Raw genomic sequence first — 21424 nt, 5'->3', positions numbered from 1 at the left:
GCTTATGAGTTTACTGAAACCAACCACCAAATATTTTTGCGGTCAACATGGGCCAAAAGGTCAACATAGGCCAAATTTCTAAAATTGTCAATTTTCATCCGATTAACCTAATTTGAAGACGATTTGCATATCAGGTAACAGAATTCAACCACCAATTATTTGTGAGGTCAAAAGGATGCTCTACCGAGTGACATTCTACTTTGTTCTCTTTTGCCAAGTGTTGTTCTACAAGTGATTTTTTTTTTTGTTTGTCTGTCTATTTGTCCGCACAGAATAAATATTGTCGCGTCAGCCCGAACGGTTAACACCACTGGGTGACGAATGACCGATCAATCTTACTGCCACTGCGGATTCCTGAAACTGAGGGTTGGTTTGTTGTGCGTGGGTGAAGGAACCAAAGTGTGTACCTGCATGGACCTCACAGGGTTTATACTCGAACCCACAAACACAGAATACGACAAATGAGAAATGGCCAAATAATAAAATTAATGAAAGTCAAGCACGACAAAATAAAGGTTGAGGTAAATTAAATCCTACGGTGAGACGCGTCTCCATTCAGATGCGAAAACACACAAAGGGAAAGATTAAATAAAAATAAATGTTTTAAGTTGGCCGGCACTCAGCTTTGCGTCTCAATTGGCCTCCAGGTGCCTGGTGGTCACTTGAACTCCGAGTCCCCGCGCGTGAAGCGCACAATATGGCACGGAGTCGCACTCATAGCAGTCACCGGCATGAGGCAAGCAGACAGGATAGCCTCCTTCGCCTTGATCGCGACCTACTCTGTCTCCGAAGAGCACCACTGTCAGCAACACCTCCTCCTTTGACTATTCAAAAGTCCCCCAGCAACTCCGAAAACTCTCCTCAAAGAGCAAACGAGCCAGCCGCAGCCGACCGAGACAAAAGCCAGTCCGAGTGAGTGAAGCCTCAGTCACACTGGATCGTACGTTTTCTGGATCGTGCGATTGGTGGCAATTTGGCTGAGGAACGACCAATCGGCAATGTTTGCTACGATCTCCATTTGTGATCGCATGCCGCGATTGCTCTTAAGACTGGTGGTACGATTGGTGGTACGCGTGGTCGTGCGATCACCAACGATTGGAGAAGATCGATCGCAAGATCGGTAATCGTGTGACTAGTGGTGGCGATCAGCAACCGATCGTACGATCAATCGTGGGGACCTGCGACCACTCGCACGATCGATCGCAGACGGTCGCAGCCAGTCGTGAGATGGGTCACCCGATCAGATCTAAAGGCTCGCGATCGTGCATCAGTAGTCACCTACCTCTCAAGGAGTACACTTCGTCAAACTTTTCAACTGAAACTATAATTCGCTATGCCTCCCAAGAAGGGAGCTGTGGCCTGGCAGCTTAATTCTGCACATTACTTTATTGTGTTAAAGATTTTACTTTGACAAAGAACTTTGTTTGTGTATACATGTATTGATTTAATTTGTATTTAAAATAATTATTTTTTCCCTTGTAATATAAACCAGTCATTTATTACTCAGACCATACACACACAATAAAGACAACTAATTATTACTTTTTCTCCTGACATACCATGAAATAGCATGTTTATTGTACAAGTTCATTGCAAAATAGATATGCAAAAATAGATCATACACATAGCATATAATATATGATACACATATCTCAAAAAAAAATCAAAATTCCAACATTCACACAACAGTTCCTTGATCATGTAATCCTGCCATGGGACACTGCTCTGCTCGGGTTCTGTCGGCATGCATGTCAGTTATTACCTCCGCCACAAAAGGTGGATGGAGGTTATGTTTTCACCTCTGTCTGTTTGTTTGTTTGTGAACAAGATATCTGAAAAAGGTGTGGACGGATTCGGACGAGATTTGGCAGAGAGCTAGCGTATGTGACAAGGAAGAAATGAATAGATTTTGGTGAAGATCCAGTTTCGGATCCGGCTTGTAGAATTTTTTTAGTGATTCTTCACCATTTGGAGATCGGGCCAAAAATGATACATATCAGAATAACTCAAAAAGTTGTAGACGGATTTGGACGAAACTTGGTGGACCGGTTGTGTGTGTGACGAGGAATAATCAATTAGATTTTGGTGAAGATCTGAATTTGGATTCGGATGTGAGAATTATTTAATTTTTAAGTGAATCTTCACCTTTCTGAGTTAGGGCGAAAACCAACACATAGCAGGATATCTCAAAAGGTTATGGATGGATTTCGCCAAAACTTGGTGGGCACGTTGTGTCTGTGACGAGGAAGAATTGATGCAATTTTGGTGAAGATCCTGATCTGGATCCTGCCCGTATAATTTTTTCAAGTGATTCTTCACCATTAGCAGATCGGGCCAAAAACGATATACAGCAGTAAATCTTAAAATCTTGTGGATGGATAATTTTGATTAAATGTGATTCTGTATTTTGATTTTCTGGTCCACTCTGGGATACAAAACGTAAACTGTTCACCTAGTGGAGGTATGCTCTTTACTAAGTTCCCCTCTAGTTGTTGTTGGTGTAATGAGGATTTTTATGGCCTGCCTTGTTATAAAAACGTAGGGAAAAACCACAGGAGGCAATCACATACCAGGGAAACTAATCTTAACCCCTATCTAGATGACACAAGCTCCACCCCCCCCCCCCCCCCCCATGTGAAGACACATAAACAATCTTCAGCTCACAGTTTTCCCCTACTTAAACACATCGAGATTGGCTTCCTACTCGCGGTCCATGTTACCCAACACAGTTCTATCTCCACTATGGTATTTCATCACTTACCCCCACAAACGTAACAATATGATTTTCTCTGCAACTCTTGGCCCGATTGACAGGAAATTTTCCCCAAAGGTGCATCTCCTCCTTGAGAAATTTTTAATAATTATGACGTCATATGTCATGTGGTACGGGCACCATCTTGGAAAAAGTGAAAGACTTTGCACTGCTATATATTCGGAAGTGGAGCATAGAAAAAGTTGAGACATGGCTCCTTGTAAAGAACTCTCCATGGGGAATAACATGTTAATGATGATGTCATAGGTGCCTTCATTATGACATCATAATTTGACATGTACAAAACTTCATCCGATCAAGATGAAATTTGTTGAGCGACATCTCGGGATCAATTGGTGAAAAAAAAAAATGATGACGTCACCGGTCACGTGGTTCGGCCATCATATTTGTTTTAACGCAAAAGCGCTTTTAAAAGCACTAAAAACACGTCCTGGCGAGGGTCGTCAATCTCTGATTGCTCTTTGTTATATTTTTGCAATGCTTCCATTTTCAGAGTGGAGATACAACAAACAACAACAACAGGCCTTGCGGGCCCCATGACAATCTTCTCCATTTTGCCCTATTTTCTGCATCTCCCCTTGTTTAACCCCCTTGCCCGCATTTCTTCTTCCACCATCTTTAGCCAAGTCTTTCTCGGTCTTCCCCGTCCCCTACTTCCTTCTACATTCATTTCCATCACTCTTCTCAACCAGTCACTTTCATCCTTCCTCAACACATGACCAAACCATCTCAACCTGTTCCTCTTCACAGCATCAATCACAGGCTCTATTCCCATCATCTTTCGCAATTCATCATTTGTGTTCCTCTCTCTCAACGATACTCCGCACATCCACCGAACCATTCGCATTTCCACCCTTTCCAGCCTTCGTTGCTGCTCTTCGTTCAATACCCATGTCTCACTCCCATAAAGCAGAACACTTCTCACACATGCAGCAAACACCTTTCCCTTCAGCTTTAACGACACTCCCCTCCTCATCAGCACGCCACTCAGTTCCCGAAACGTCTTCCATGCACATCTCACTCTTGCAACCGTTGCCGAGTCTGATCCACCTTCTCCATTCAGCATGTCTCCGAGGTAGCAAAATGTTTTCACACCTTCCAGCTTCACGCCGTCTCCAAGATCCAACTCAACATTTCCTCCATCTGCAGCTCCCTCTGTGCACACCTTACATTTGAATGTAGCTGCCACACTGGTTAATGACCCTCTCAGACCACGACATTTTTGATGAACCCACTCAGCGCACATTGTACATTGAATGGAGTTCACTCCGACACCCTTCCGGCACACAGCACATGGCCACTTGCCAGTTCTTTCCACCTCACCACATGCTTTACCACTTGCCATCACCTTCGTCTTTCCTATATTCACCTTCAGCCCTTTTGTCTCCATACATTCCTTCCACTTGTTCATCTTTTCCTTCAGTCCATCCATACTTTCCGCAATCAACTCCAGATCATCTGCAAACAACAACTCCCACGGTAAACCCTCCTTTACGTTCTGAGGCAGCACCTCAATCACAGCTACAAAAAGTAGTGGACTTAGTACCGACCCCTGATGCACTCCCACCTTCGCCTCAAACTCACCACTGTTCCCGTCCTTCGTCCTTACAGCTGTGTGCGCTCTTTTGTACATTGCCATCACTACTCTGATCAACCATTCCTCCACTCCTAACTTCCTCAATGCCCATGTCAATACTTCGCGTGGAACCCTATCGAATGCTTTCTCCAGATCAACAAACCCAAGAAACAACTTCTACCTCTTCTCCATGCACTTCTCCTGCAACTGCCTCACAATAAAGAGCGCATCTGTCGTTCCTCTTCCTGGCATAAATCCAAACTGCATTTCGTCGATCTTCACCTTCTTCCTTATCCTCCTCTCCAACACCCTTTCCAATACCTTCATTCCATGCTCCAATAACTTATATCGCTCGGTATGAGCCACACTCCAGAGGGTCACCTTTCCCCTTGCATGGAGGGACGAGGGTACTCAGTTACCAATCCACTTGAATGCGCCCTCTTTCACCACCAGATTACAGATCTCTGTCATTCTCTTCACACCCCAACTTCCTGCTACCTTCAACCTGTCTCCCACAACTCCTGTCGGCCCTCCCGCTTTTCTAATCTTCATTGCTTGGGCTAGCGGCTAGGGTGCCAGCTTAGGATCCTAGGATCCTGGGTTCGAATCCCGGTCGATCGCTGAATTAACACCAGGGGGGTTGACTCAGCCTGTCATACCTTCCGAGGTCGGCTAATTGAGTACCAGTTCACTAGTAATTCCCTGCTTGTCGTAAAAGGCGACAAAAAGGGTTGGCGGCAGGATGGGCATCCGGCCGTAAAACATTGCTTCAGAAAGGGGACCAAAAACAACAACAACCACGGTCCCCGAAAAAGGCCAACAACCGCTTTGCGGGGAAAAATGGCTTCTAAAGGTGGGTTTTTTTATTTTATTGCTTTTATCGCTTCCTCAACGTCCTTCTCAGTTATCTTCTCTGCCGGTCCTAAAACTGGGTTACTCTCTATGTTGCCATCCCATTCATTCTCTGTAATCAACAGCATTTCCATATATCTTTTCCATCTTCCATTAATTCCATCTGGGTCCACAATGATTTGTCCCACTTCATCCTTCAAGCAACTCACCCCCTTCACATCACACCTCTCTTTCGCTATCTGCTTTGAAATCCTGAATACCCCTCTCTGACCGTCTTCCGAATCCAAGCTTTCTCCGAACATTTTCCTACATGCCTCCTGCGCCTTTGCTACCTCTTTCTTTGCAGCCTTCTTGGCTGCCTTATAACTTTCATGCTCTGCTTTTTCTGCTCCCGTACCCTTCGCCTTCTGCCACTCCTTGAAGTTCTTCCTCTTCTCGTCAATCCTCTTTCCAACTTCCTCATCCCACCACCATGTTTCCGAGTGCCTCGGTGGTCCTTTTGTCCATCCACATACCTCACCAACGGCTCCCAACAGACTAGCTTTCATTGACATCCAACCACATTCAAGCTCAACCACATCATCCTCTACCCTACTCAGCCTCTCTTTTAATGCCTCTCTTACTGTCACCTCTTTCAACCTCCACACCTTCATTCTCGGTTGGTACTTCACCCACTGAGCTCTCCTCGCACCTTTCACCCTTATATCGCAGACAACCAAGTGGTGCTGTGAAACAGCCTCCTCCCCCGGGATCACCTTTGTGTCCCGAAGGTGCCCCCTATCTCGCCTACGCACCATCAGGTAGTCAACGGTTGTCGTCGACCCACCTGACATTTATGTAACAAGCTTATTATCCTCTTTCTGGAACTGAGTATTACAAATCAACAAATCAGCTCCATCAGCAAACTCCAAAATCCTTTGACCTTCTCCATTTCTCACACCATATCCGTAACCCCCATGAACTCCCTCAAAACCGTCCATACTCCTTCCCACATGTCCATTTAGGTCTCCTCCTACCACAACAACTTCCTCATCTTTCACGTTTTCCATCAGCTTCTCTATCGCACACCAGAATTTGTCCTTCTCTTCATCGCTCCGACCAACCTGCGGAGCATAACCCGAGATGACGTTCACCAAGAGCTTTCCAATCATCATTTTCACCATCATCAACCTATCACTCACTCTAGTCACACTCACCACGCTGTCGACAAACTCCTCAGAAAACAGGACACCAACATCATTCACGCCCTCCGGGCACCCTTGCCACACAAACTTGTATTTCTCTCCCTGCCTACCCTTCACCATTCTCACACCACTTCCCTTCCATCTCGTCTCTTGCACACAACATATGTCCACTCTTCTTCTGACCAGTACTTCCACCACTTCTCCTGATCTCCCGGTCATTGTCCCTACATTCCATGTCCCAAACCTCAGAAACCGATCTTCACTTCGGGCTGTACCCTGCCCATATGTAGTTGTAATTGTCATGGTTCTCTTTTTGAGGCAATGTTTTTATGGCCGGATGCCCTTCCTGACGCCATCCCTCTTAGTCGCCTCTTACGACACGCAGGGATATGGTGTACCTATTCTAACCAGGGTACACACCGTGGGGTTAACAAGGAGAGATGCAGAAAATAGGGCAAAATGGAGAAGATTGTCATGGGGACCGCAAGGCTAACCCCTGCTCTCGCAGGGAAAATGGCCTTAAAATGCATGTTGTTGTTCCCCCACCATCCCCTCCCTTCCCTCAAATGTTTACGCAGCTGACTCCACACGTGAAAAAGCTGAATGCCTCAACTCTATGTTTGCCACTAAATCTTGTGTCCCAAACCCATCCCTCTCTGTACCCACCGTACCCAGTCGTACCCAGCTGCTCCTGGACTCTGTGTCCTTTCCTCCTGACAAGGTGGAAAAGTTTCTGTCAACCCTCGACTCTGATTCTGCAACTGGACCTGACGGCATCAGCCCACGGGTCATAAAATCCTGTTCTTCCGCTCTTTCACTCCCTCTCTCTGTTCTCTTCACCCTCTCTTTTGCTCAAGGTCATCTGCCATCTTCTTGGAAATCAGCCATCATCACCGCTTTACACAAAAATGGTGCAAAAACAGATCCTAGCAACTGCAGACCAATGAGCCTTCTCCAAATTATCAACAAAGTCATGGAATCCATCATTGCTTCAGATATGAAATCTTTCCTCTTCTCCAATGGCTTGATCTCTGATCATCAATTTGGTTTCAGACCAGGTCACTCCACTCTGGACATGCTGCTTCTGCTGTCTCAACAATGGATGGAGGTCCTCAATGCCAAACATGAAATTAGAGCTGTCTTCCTCGACATATCACGTGCCTTCGATACGGTCTGGCACCCCGTTCTGCTCTCCAAACTCTCCTCCTATGGTATCCATGGAAATCTCCACGCATGGCTGGTGGACTTCCTCTCTAGTCGTAGTCAACGTGTGGCCCTGAATGGGTTTCTCTCATCTCCTCTTCCTGTTCAGGCTGGAGTTCCTCAAGGCAGTGTTCTGGGCCCTGTGCTTTCTCTGGTCTTCATCAATGATCTCTCCGACTCTCTTGAAAATCCTCTCTATCTCTTTGCTGCTGACTCCACTCTCTGCCACTCCATTCCACATCCCTCAGATCGGCAGTCTGCAGCCTCCTCACTCTCTGCAGACCTGCACAAAATCACAGAATGGGCAAACAAGTGGAACATGTCTTTCAATCCTGACAAATCTCACACTCTTACGATGTCTCTCTGAAAAGACCGATTGGACAACCCTCCCATCCACTTTCTGAATAATCCTCTCCAAGAAGTTCTGTCACTCAAGCTTTTGGGTCTCACTACCTGCCATGATCTTTCCTGGGAAAACCACATTTCAAATCTGGCTTCCAAAGCCAGTTGCCGCCTGGGCATCCTCCGTCATGCGAAGTCCTTCCTTGGCACACCTGAGCTCCTCACCACATACAAGGCTTTCATCCGCAGCTCAATGGAATACTGCTCTCCCCTCTGGGCTGGTGCTCCTGCCTCACACCTAGCTCGTCTTCACACTGTTGAAACCAAAGCATTCAGAATCATTGGAATCTCCCGTGATGAAGCTACCTCCGAGGGCCTTTCACTTACTCACCGCAGGCAGGTTGGTGGTCTTTCTGTCTTCTACCGACTCCTCTCCGGCCTTGCTCCTCCTGCTCTCTCTGGGCTCTGTCCCCCAAATATTCCTACAGTTCGCACAAGATCTGCCTGCAACCCTCTTATGGTTAAACTGCAAAAATCAAGACTCTCTGCTCACCTTCACTCCTTCATCCCTCTTTTCTCCCGCCTCTGGAACAAACTCCCTCACTCTCTTCACTCCCACTCCTCCCTCCAGGTCTTTAAAACAGCTGTTCACCACCATCTCTTATCTTCCCCCATCCAAAACCTTGATCTTTTCTACCCCCGCTAATTTCACCCCAAATCCACTTTTTTGAAATACCAACTTCTTTCCTGGAAGTCCTTGGTGTCCTTGTGTTTATACTTCTCCCACCCCCTCCCCCCTTCCCACGCCGCCTCCCCCCAATCCCTCTCCCTCCCACACATTCCCGATGTCCCTGCTCTCATATGTTGTGTTTATGTGCTTCCCCTTCTCTCCCCATCTTGTCTCCCGCTCCCCTTTTTATATACTTTGTTTGTTTGTCTGTTTCATATGTTTGTGTGATAAATGTTAGCTCTTTCACGAGCCTCGATTATGTATGCAAAAAAATTAATTAATAAATAAAAAACACGTGAAATTTTAAGAATTTGCATATCAGGTTACAGAATTGTTTCACCAATCAAAAGCTGGAGCTGATTATTTTTTTCGATCTACAGCTCAAATGTCAAAGCTGCATGAAATCATCAATTTTCATTTTGTATTTGTTTTAAAACTTTTCATTATTTTGAGCAGACAGAAGAAGCCGACTGAATACAAACTGACGTGGACGAGCTTCTTTCCATTTTCACATGCTGGCTAGTCACCCCTCAGCCCAAATCCGGGCGTCCGGACGTCCGTCAACTTTGGGTTTCCGTCAATTTCAAGGAGAACGGCTTGTCCGATTAAATCCATTTTTGCAGTGTCTGTTGGGGTTGAGTTGAGGAAGGTGCCTTTCGAAAATGGGCGTGCTGCCGCCACGGCAGCCATCTTGAAATTGGTTTCTGTCAATTTCGAGCAGAATGGCTTGTCCGATTAAATCCATTTTTGCAGTGTGTGTTGGGGTTGAGTAGAGGAAGGTTTATGGGCGCGCTGCGATTTTCAATATGGCCGCCACGGCAGCCATCTTGAAATTGTTTTCCGTCAATTTCAAGCAGAATGGTTTGTCTGATTAAATCCATTTTTGCAGTGTGTGTTGGGGTTGAGTAGAGGAAGGTTCCTTTCGAAAATGGGCGCGCTGCGATTTTAAATATGGCCGCCACGGCAGGTATCTTGAAATTGGTTTCCGTCAATTTCAAGCAGAATTGTTTGTCTGATTAAATCCATTTTTGCAGTGTGTGTTGGGGTTGAGTTGAGGAAGGTTCCTTTCGAAAATGGGCGCGCTGCGATTTTAAATATGGCCACCACGGCAGCTATCTTGAAATTGGTTTCCACCATGCATGGGCTGAGGGGTTACGTCCGCATTGCGGTGCTATTTATTTTATTTTAAATTCAAAAGAAAAGTTCATTTTTACTTACGTACCATCAACCAGCCTTGCTGATCAGCGCAACACTTACACGATGTGTGGCACTTTAATCATGTGCAGACTAAAGGAGTCATGGGGCTTAAAATTAAACAATAGATATACAATTAAATAATCACTTGCGGTTCCCGATCAAAAGTAAATGATTAAATAATAATGTAAGAAACCAAGCAACCCCACTCCCCACGTCATATTCCATCTATAATCTTCTACAGTACTAACTACTAACAATATGAACGTGAGATCCCTGCCAACATAGGTGAAGAGGGATAATCAACCAAGTCTGTGGGTGGTTGGGAATTTTTTTTGCACTCACAAAAAACCGTGAATACGCGGGACACAGGGTCACGAATGTAGAAGCGGGTCGCATTTTAACTACCGCGAATACGTGGAATGTTGGGACCGCAAATTTTGGGGTCCAACTGCACATTATTGATCCTTAATGCTTCACTATTTGTTTATTGATATATGTACAGTACAGCATTCCAAATCAAATTTATATAAAACTAGGGCATGCCCGTACGTGGGTGCCCGTTCCTTGCCAAAAAAAAAAAAAAACGCTACCCGTACGCTCTACCCCGCCCGTACGCCCGTATGCCCGTAAACAAAAAAAACAACGCTCTTCGCTTCCGCCCTTCGCTCTGACTGAATTGGGAGAAATAATGCGCATAAGAAATCGAGAAATTATTATTTTCTCCGGAAGAAATCGAATTACGAACCGTAATGGCGCACGCGCTCGGCTCGGCTCGCTCTCACATCGGCCATGCCTACGCAACAACGCGTTCTGTGATTGGCTGCCGGAAGTGCAGTCTTCACTGTCCGGAAGGTCGCATATCGCAGTTACGATGAATCGCAAATTAGTTTTAATTAGTTTTAAAACATAGTTGAACGCCAACATAGTTTGCCAATGTGAAATAAATGAATACGCTCTCAAATGTGCCGTCCGAGGCAGAGTCTGTTCGCCACGTTCGGCACACGTGATAGCTCGCTGCTCTCTGATTGGTTGAATCGTTTTTTGGACATAGCTCGGTAACTACTTCTCCGATTAATATGAAACCTTGAAAAGGCACATCCTCGGGTCCCCAGCAATATACCTGGCAAGTTTCAAGTATATCGGACCGGTAGTTGTCGAGAAACAGCGGTCACAGACAAACATACATACATACATACATACATACATACATACATACATACAAACATACACACAGAGATTACTGGAATTATAGATAGATATAAAAGGGAGGCGCGAAGCACCCCTCCCTTTATATATGGGATAGTTTCTCTGTATGCTGTTTTAACATGGGGACTGAAAATACGTTTCTCGGCTTCCACTGGATGAAATCGGCTGCAAATTTCAGAAATAAATGCTTTGTACATTGAGGTAATATAATGTTCCAAATTTCAGCAACGTCTGTTTCCGCATTCTTGAGTTTTATTTCGAAAACCCTCTTGTTCATGTTGGTGTCTGTCCGTCCATCCGCCCAAAATGTTGGTGCTCATATCTCAAAGGGTATGCATCAAAACTTGCTGAAACTTTGAATATACATTGGTCAATAGGTCTAATTAATACTTTCAAAACAAATACCACCTGAGTGCCATAGTGTTTGCTTTAAAATTAAATATGTATAAATATACATACATAAATAAATATTATGTCCATATGAATATCCATCTATACACACTTTATACCTCTTTACAAATATTATTTCACAAATCTAACGTGCTGGCCCAATGGCCTAATGGATAGGGCATCAGACTCCGTACATTGAGGTGGAAAGTTTCTGTCAACCCTCGACTCTGATTCTGCAACTGGACCTGACGGCATCAGCCCACGGGTCATAAAATCCTGTTCTTCCGCTCTTTCACTCCCTCTCTCTGTTCTCTTCACCCTCTCTTTTGCTCAAGGTCATCTGCCATCTTCTTGGAAATCAGCCATCATCACCGCTTTACACAAAAAATGTGTAAAGCAAAGTCTGTCCAACTGTACATTGGGGATTGTGGGTCCTGGGGATTGTGGGTCATCTTGAAATTGGTTTCCGTCAATTTCAAGCAGAATGGTTTGTCCGATTAAATCCATTTTTGCAGTGTGTGTTGGGGTTGAGTCATGGAAGGTTCATGCGTGCGCTGCGATTTTCAATTTGGCCGCCACGGCAGCCATCTTGAAATTGGTTTCTGTCCATTTCAAGCAGAACGGCTTGTCCGATTAAATCCATTTTTGCAGTGTCTGTTGGGGTTGAGTAGAGGAAGGTTCCTTTCGAAAATGGGCACGCTGCGATTTTAAATATGGCCGCCACGGCAGCTATCTTGAAATTGGTTTCCACCATGCATGTGCTGAGGGGTTACGCCCACTTTGCGATGCTAATTATTAACAATTAGTTTCTGTATTTAGTTTGTTTCCTTTCTGTATAAGATGCTAATTTCTGTATAAGATGCTAATAATTAGTTTCCTTTCACAAAGCCCGAAACAAGTTTGTGTCCACCCTCAGGAGAGCCAGGAAACAATATCTCTCCGTTCTCAGGACCGAACTCTCTTATCTGTCTCCCTCTTCCAAATCCTGGTGGCATCTGGTCAAATCTGTTTCTGGTGTTTGTTCCCCCTCCATCCCCTCCCTCACCTCAAATGGCCACACAGCTGACTCCGCCCGTGAAAAAGCTGAATGCCTCAACTCTGTGTTTGCCTCTAAATCTTCTGTCCCAAACCCATCCCTCTCCGTACCCACCGTACCCAGTCGTACCCAGCTGCTCCTGGACTCTGTGTCCTTTCCTCCTGACAAGGTGGAAAAGTTTCTGTCAACCCTCGACTCGGATTCTGCAACTGGACCTGACGGCATCAGCCCACGGGTCCTAAAATCCTGTTCTTCCGCTCTTTCACTCCCTCTCTCTGTTCTCTTCACCCTCTCTTTTGCTCAAGGTCATCTTCCATCTGCTTGGAAATCTGCCAACATCACCGCTTTGCACAAAAAAGGTGCAAAAACAGATCCCAGCAACTACAGACCAATCAGCCTTCTCCCAATTATCAGCAAAGTCATGGAATCCATCATTGCTTCAGATATGAAATCTTTCCTCTTCTCCAATGGCTTGATCTCTGATCATCAATTTGGTTTCAGACCTGGACACTCTACTCTGGACATGCTGCTTCTGCTTTCTCAACAATGGATGGAGGTCCTCAATGCCAAACAGGAAATTAGAGCAGTCTCCCTTGACATATCACGTGCCTTCGATACGGTCTGGCACCCAGCTCTGCTCACCAAACTCTCCTCCTATGGTATCCATGGAAATCTCCACTCATGGCTTGCGGACTTCCTCTCTGGTCGTCGGCAACGTGTGGCCCTGAATGGATTTCTCTCATCTCCCCTTCCTGTTCTGCTGGAGTTCCCCAAGGTAGTGTTCTGGGCCCTGTGCTATTTCTAGTCTTCATCAATGATCTCTCTGACTCTCTTGAAAATCCTCTGTATCTCTTTGCTGATGACTCTACTCTCTATCGCTCCATTCTTCATCCCTCAGATCGGCAGTCTGCTGCCTCCTCACTCTCTGCAGACCTGGACAAAATCACAGACTGGGCAAACAAGTGGAACATGTCTTTCAATCCTGACAAATCTCACACTCTTACGATGTCTCTCCGAAAAGACCGACTGGACAATCCTCCCATCCACTTTCTGAATAATCCTCTCCAAGAAGTTCTGTCACTCAAGCTTTTGGGTCTCACTATCTACCATGATCTTTCCTGGGAAAACCACATTTTCAAATCTGGCCTCCAAAGCCAGTCGCCGACTGGGCATCCTCCGTCGTGCAAAGTCCTTCCTTGGCACACCTGAGCTCCTCACCACAGACAAGGCTTTCATCGGCAGCTCAATGGAATACTGCTCTCCCCTCTGGGCTGGTGCTCCTGCCTCACACCTAGCTCGTCTTCACGCTGTTGAAACCAAAGCATTCAGAATCATTGGAATCTCCCGCGATGAAGCTAACTCCAAGGGCCTCTCACTCACTCACCGCAGGCATGTTGGTGGTCTTTCCATCTTCTACCGACTCCTCTCTGGCCTTGCCCCCCCAGCTCTCTCTGGGCTCTGTCCCGCAAATATTCCTACAGGTCGCACAAGATCTGCCTGCAACCCTCTTATGGTCAAACTGCCAAAATCAAGACTCTCTGCTCACCTTCATTCCTTCATTCCTCTTTTCTCCCGCCTCTGGAACAAACTCCCTCACTCTCTTCAATCCCACTCCACCCTCCAGGTCTTTAAAACTGCTGTTCACCACCATCTCTTATCTTCCCCCATCCAAAACCTTGATCTTTTCTTCCCCCGCTAATTTCACCCCAATTCCACTTTTTTGAAATACCAACTTCTGTCCTGGAAGTCCTTGGTGTCCTTGTGTTTTATACCTCTCCCTCCACCCCCCCCCCCCCTTCCCACGCCTCCTCCCCCCAAGCCCTCTCCCTTCCACACATCTCCCTGCTCTCAAATGTTGTGTTTGTGTGCTTCCCCTTCTCTCCCCATCTTGTTTTCCGCTCCCTCTTTTTGTGTGTTTTGTTTGTCTGGTTGATTTGTTTGTGAAGTAAATGTTAGCTCTTTCACGAGCCTCGATTCAGTATACAAAAAAAAAAAAAAAATTTTTTATGACATCATAAGTCACGTGGTACACTACATTTATCACTACTTCAAATACCTAAAATTAGAATTAGGTGCACCAGCTCAGGTGGAAATGATTAGATCATAAGAGAGGATTTTGGAGGAACCTGTCTTATTTAAACCTCAGACATTTAGTTTGGCTTGGTCTTTGTTGTTGAAGTGTGCGGCATCACCGTGTCTAGATCAAAAGAGCTCGCTGAGGCCTTCAGAAAGAAGGTGATAAATGCCTACGAGTCTGGGAAGGGATTTAAAAAGATCTCCAAACAATTTGAAATCGATCATTCGACTGTCCGGAAGATCCCTCACATCCTTAGTCACTAACTAACCTTAACGTTACCTACTGTCATCTTCGCTAGATCCCTATCAATATAACCTAACCCACCCGGGCTAGTTTTCACTGCCATACACCCCATAAGCTATTGCTCCTTTGCCCCACGTCTGTGAGGGATGGTGTATCACTACAGTGATAAATGTAGATGGCGTGGTCGCCATCTTGGAAAAACCCAAAAACGTTACACCTCTATATCTCCGAAACCGCTCCATGGAAATAATTGAAACGTGGCTCATTGTAAAGAACTCCACACGGGGAATAAGTATTGTTAATGATGACGTCATTGTTGCCTGAATTATGACGACATAATTTGACAAGTACAATGCTTGGTCCGATCAATTTGAAATTTATTGAGTTATCTACACAACAATTATTGTGAAAAATGCCAGGGGCATAGAAAAGGCCCCTTTGTATGGTACGTGCCATGTGGTAAACTATAGAAAAGAAGGGACATTCGTGGTAAAAATGCAAGGGGCAGGGAAAAGGCCCCTTTAATTGGTATGTGCCATGTGGCAAACTATAGAAAAGAAGGGACATTCAAAAAAATCTCGTGTGCATGCTGGACTACCCATGTACATGCTGGTCTTCACTGAGGGAAATCACATGACAATATGCTTCGCGTTGGAAGAGATTCGACTGCATGGGCTTCAGATACCACAGTACTTTTATTCTGAAATTCAGTTGTTTTTTCTCCTCACAGAAGAAGACATTGATTTTTATTATTATTTTTTTTTCATATAATACTGTTCCTTTTGTCAGATGACATGTCAGATTACTAATGATGAAGAAGCATGCCTGGCGCTGCGTGCTTCGAAGTTCCTCATAAATACTTTGATGAAGTATCGCCGAGAGCCTGTCAAAGATGTAACTGGAAGTGTTTATTGTCTTTGATCTGCAGCTTTTATTTTTAACTTTATAAGCAGTATTGGGTCATGCTTTGTTTGACCCTTTTGGGATTTTTGACCCACAGTTGGATAAGATTGAGGGGAGGCAAGATCACCCACCGGATTTCCCCAGAGACCATCCAGTGAATTTCACAAGAGACATTCCAGTGGATTTCCCAAGAGAGAGTCCAGTACATTTCCCCAGACACCATCAGTGGGATTTCTCAAGGGGCCGTCAGCTGGATTGCCCCAGGAACAGTCAGCAGGATTTCCCCAGGGATCGTCGGCAGGATTTCCCCAGGGGCCGTCAGCTGGATTCCCCCAGGGATAGTCAACAGGAACTCCCCGGGCACCGGCAGCATGAATTCCCCGGGGACCATCAGCTGGATTTCCCTGGGGACCGTCAGCAGGATTTTCCACCGGGTCTCCCCAATGACCTTCCACCAGATTTCCCCAAGGACCTTCCACCGGATTTCCCCAACGATCTTCCACCGGATTTCCCCAAGGACCTTCCACCAGATTTCCCCAAGGACCTTCCACCGGATTTCCCCAAGGACCTTCCACCGGATTTCCCCAAGGACCTTCCACCGGATTTCCCCAAGGACCTTCCACCGGATTTCCCCAAGGACCTTCCATCGGATTTCCCCAAGGACCTTCCACCAGATTTCCCCAAGGACCTTCCACCGGATTTCCCCAAGGACCTTCCACCGGATTTCCCCAAGGACCTTCCACCAGATTTCCCCAAGGACCCTCCACCGGATTTTCCCAGGAACCTTCCACCGGATTTCCCCAGAAACCATCCACCGGATATCCCCAGGAATCTTCAACCAGATTGCCTCAGGAATGCTCCACTGAATTCCCTTAATAATCCAGGTAAACTTGTGGTTTACATTGACAGGCTTTGCCTTGTTAATTGCTCCATGTTTGTTCCATGCTTTATTTGAGGTTAAAAATTAACATGAGTTGATATTCACCCACTATTATAAACGCAAGTACAGTTGAGTCCTGTAAAATAAACAGGACACACCTTGATTATCTCAACAATATTTTCGTGACTTGGACTCATGATGTCAGGGTTGTCATTAAGATTTTGAGTTGATGACCAATTTGAAAAAGTCAGTGGCCACATTTTTTTTTACTTAGTTCATCAAGGTATGGCTTTGTACTGATGTTTTTTTAAAACGCCAACTTTTTTCCATTGTAGTCTTCAGATCATATTTGAGTCTAAGGTCTATTGTGGTCGAAGGATCATATTTGATCATACTGATCATATTTGGGGTCAAAGGAGGTCTTAAATTCGGATATTCTTTCCCAAATATTATCCTCTGTGAGACAGATACCACCAAATTTGAATGAAACTTGCTTGGAGACATTCGGGCCAGTCCCAGATAAAAGGTTGTGCTCTGCATAAGCACTGGCTTCCACGAAACGCCATTTCATTCTGCCCTGATCCGCCATTTTCACTGAAACATCATAATCGCCATAAGTACGTGCCAGAATTGAACCAAATTTGACAGGGTTCATTAAGGAAACAGGGTCTTCATGAATTGTACTGCTTATCTGGATCCGCTGACCCCCACAGCACTAAATTCAGATACGGTGTTCAAAACTGGGCTTTGGCAAAATCCAATTAGGACCACATTAACCCCATTAAGTCGATTCGATTCAAACAGTCCCTACCCGACTCCGCTTTATCGGTCACGTTGCCTTTTGGGAAAATGACCATCATTCCCCCATTGGGCTATTTTCAAAGTCTTTCTTACGACGAGGTCAGGGTCAGAATCGCACCACGAACCTCCAAAATTCCGAATGAACGCTGTAACCAATATACCACTGAATCTGGCTTAAAACAGAACATCCTTCAGAATTATTATTAGGTTTACTCTCCATGAAATGGAGAGTAAACCTATTATTATTCCCAAAGTTTTTCTTATTATTATTTTTCTTATTCTTCCACCCTATTTTGCATCTCCGAAAACTTCATAATTAAGTTCCTCAGCAACCGCCGGTCGGATTGACAGGAAATTTTCATCAAATGATCGGCTAGGCTCGTATCATTTTTAATGCTAATTTTGATGTCATAGGTCACGTGGTATGGGCGCCATTTGTAAAACACCTTAAACTTTGCCCCCTCGAAATCTCCGAAACGGCTCAACGGAAAAATGTGAGGACTGGCTCATTCTAAAGAACTCTGCAATGGGAACAAAAAACATGTTTATTTAGTATATTTAAAATGCTAACGTTAAGAGGTTAGAATTCGTCAAACACATGTTTGCTCCCATGAAATTGATATTTTTTTCCCAGATCCTTAGTTTAAAAAAAACTCAGAATGCAAAACTTTTCGAAGTCATACGTCACATGTTTCGGTGGCCATATTGTTTTTCGTGAAAAACAGGAAAACCCCTTTTTCTCCGCAACGGCTGAACAGATCGAGCCCAAACTTGGCATGCATAATCGCATACCCATGATGAACAAAAAAGTCAGCATGATGTCATGATGTCATGCGTCACATGGTTTCAGAGTTATGACGTTTTTAACCATAAACTAAAAATGCTATCTTCTCCATAATTTGTGAAGATATCGAGTGGAAACTTTACACAAATGTTCCCCGTGGGGGGAAGTTTCAATCATACTGAAACAAATTGACACTACAATGAATTTCAGGAATGAAGTCAGGGATTGAAAGATGTGGATTTGGGGTGTTTTAACGGGGGTAGAAAAGATCAAGGTTTTGAATGGGGGAAGATAAGAGATGGTGGTGAACAGCTGTTTTAAAGACCTGGAGGGAGGAGTGGGATTGAAGAGAGTGAGGGAGTTTGTTCCAGAGGCGGGAGAAAAAAGGAAAGAAAGAAAGAGTGAAGGTGAGCAGAGAGTCTTGATTTTGGCAGTTACACCAGAAGAGGGTTGCTAGCAGTTCTTGTGCATCCTGCAGGAATATTTGGGGGACAGAGCACAGACTGAGCAGGGGGAGCTCGGCCCCTAGAGGAGTCGGTAGAAGACAGAAAGACCACCTACCTGCCTGCGGTGAGCGAATGATAGGCCCTCAGAATCACCTTCATCGCGGGAGATTCCAATGATTCTGAATGTTTTGGTTCCAACCGCGTGAAGCCGAACTAGGTGTGAGGCAGGAGCACCAGCCCAGACGGGAGAGCAGTATTCCATTGATCTGCGGATGAAAGCTTTGTATGTGGTGAGGAGCTGAGATGTGCTCAGAAATGACTTCGCATGACGGAGCATGCCCAGTCGGCGATTCGGTTTGGAGGCCAGCTTGTAAATGTGGTTTTCCCAGGAAAGATCATTTGGCTGAGGCCAAATGACCCCTTCCCGCGTGCGGTCGCCATTCCCCATTTGACAATACTTTTGAATGCATGACACGTTATCAGAACTTTCCATACAAGACATTGGAAATACAATATTTGGTGTTACCTCAGAGTGCCAACGAAATGGAGCTCAAGAAAAAAATGTACAAAAGTGCTGTTACATTTCAATTGGAATGTCATTTTAAAATAATATTTGTTTTTCTTCTATTTCGTTGGGTACATGCAAATTCCATTTGTTACAGATATATCATTTGTTTGTTAAATTCAAGGAATCTCGTATTTTGTGAAAATTTCAGGTGCTGCTGTGAAAGGTCAATGTGCAATATTGTATAAAATGCATCATCAAAGCGTTTGGTTCATATTCTTTTGCAGGGCATGCTAAATTGCAGGAAGCAAAGACACACATGTTGGGGGATCTTTTGGACAACAATGCTACAGATGAAGCTATCATAGGTCAGTGGAAAACAAAATGATTGCATTTCTGAGAAATACAATTGTTGTTTGAATTTGAAGGGAATTTTTTAAATATAAAAATTGTATCGTCATGTTGCCTCTCCTTTAAAAACATAACAAGACCACTGATGTCCTGAACCTCATGATTTGTTATGTCATACTTTATCAGCAAAACTACTTCTTGGGGAATTCTGTCTTAAAATCAGTCCTGCATTGTACTAACTTTAATGTGTCCTGCAGTTGTCATTCTGAAATTTGTCATCATCCTTTGCCTGCAAGACCACGATGAAAGCATTAACCTCCTTACCAGGACCCCAAAATATGCTTGATTTCACCTACCCAGACAATTTAGAGATGACATTTTCACCGACAACAGTAAGGTTTGAAGAAGGTGGCTTGCCCACTGTCTGATAAAATGTCATGACAAAAGTGACAAGGGATGGTGCAAGGTGTTGAAAGACACTAGTGAAGTTCAATCTGCTGCAGGAATAGAGAAACCTTGAACGGGCAATCGATTCAGTCTGAACTACTGTTGTGTGGCTCGTTCAGTTGACACCAAGTACGCCACGGATGGATAATCGAGCTTCACGTGGCGTTTCCAATTCAATGGCGGATCGATACACGGGCCGGGGGATTGGGGGAAAATGCCGCGGCTTACCTTCACGGCCCGATGTCTTAAACCTGAAAATCAATAGCTCAACCAAACACGGAATTTATGTACAAAAAGAAAACACGTTTATTTTACGGAACCCGAGAACAATGAAACGCAACATTAAAGACTAAACCCGCTATTGAGCGCTCTTTCACACAGACTTCGAATACACGATGGGAAGGATAATAAAATAACGTTTCGTCGTGGTGTGTAATGTGGTGCGTCTTATCTGTCTCAGTAGTCCAGGCCCCAAACTCGCGGCCGGACGCGGGCCCGTGCTTGGCGGGAAGGACGCCTCAGTCCGCTTCGTTCGCACGGTCCACTAATCAGCGCACGCCACCCGGCAGGCCCCACTCGCACTATCGTCGCTCCACCGTCTCTCCACCGTCTCTCCAACGCCCGAAGGCCAGAACAGGTCCAATCGCGAGAAAGGCAAGGGGGCAGAAGAAGGTCAAGACAGGAGGGTAGCCAAAACGAGAAGACAAAGGGGAGAGAGAGGTCCGGGCAGGATCAGTCCAAAAATGAGAAGAACCAAAATGTCGGCTTGCCAGTCGTTTTACCGGCCGTGGTGTCACGTCAGCGCTCTCTCCACCAATCAGTGCGTAGCTTGTTGGTAGTCACATTGCACCTTCCGCACTGATTGTCCGTGGTATCGTCGGTCGGTGGCCAATCAGTGTGTCGCTCCTTCACCTGTCTCACCCCCAATCACGGGGGGAGCTTTCTGCCCTTCCCCTGACCAATCGCCCGTCCTCCCTTACTCTGCCAATCGGTGCCCTGCTTGTTGCTCGCCCCTCCCCTGAGTAGATATAAAAAGCTGATTCTGGGACACCCAAGCAAAATTCACGTATCCCCCCCTGGCAACTTTTAAAAAGTGGGCGGTGCCGAACAAAAAAAATCAATTAATCAAATATTTATTTTTCAAAAAAAATATTTTTTCAAAATTTCCGATTTTCACAATTTTCTTGTTTTCCAGATTTTCCCATAAATTCCCAAATTTCAAAATTTCTAAAAAATATGTATAATTTCAGAATTATAACAATTAATAAAATAAAAAACTAATTTTCTCAAAACGGTAAATTTTTAAACCATATGGTTAAAAAATATTTTGAAGCCAACAACATATTGCAAGTTTGCAAATATTTGCGAGCGTAAATGTTTGTGAATGTTTGTGAATGTGAATTCCTACAGCGGGTATGCAAAAACCCCCGGCAAGCGCCATGGGCAATGCAATCAGTCACTATATAGGAACTCCCACCCCTTACTATTATTACAAACT

The 21424-nt window shown here is 45.0% G+C and overlaps 1 protein-coding gene across 8 annotated transcripts in view; it reads left to right on the top strand.

Annotated features, from left to right (window-relative positions):
* Positions 1-21424, top strand: part of LOC137431270 (uncharacterized) — a 917646-nt gene that overhangs the window by 760037 nt on the left and 136185 nt on the right. For all 8 annotated transcript variants that reach the window (XM_078781781.1, XM_078781779.1, XM_078781782.1 and 5 more), the window contains 2 exons: positions 15810-16596; positions 19416-19496. In XM_078781781.1, the coding sequence (XP_078637907.1) occupies positions 15810-16596; positions 19416-19496 (868 nt within the window). The remainder of the gene's footprint in view (positions 1-15809; positions 16597-19415; positions 19497-21424) is intronic.

This window comes from Myxine glutinosa, chromosome 7, assembly GCF_964187855.1.
Source record: "Myxine glutinosa chromosome 7, kmMyxGlut1.1, whole genome shotgun sequence".
In the NCBI taxonomy this organism is placed as follows: Eukaryota; Metazoa; Chordata; class Myxini; order Myxiniformes; family Myxinidae; genus Myxine; species Myxine glutinosa.
Note: the sequence above shows the minus strand (reverse complement) of the source record. Positions and strands in the feature narration are given on the sequence as shown.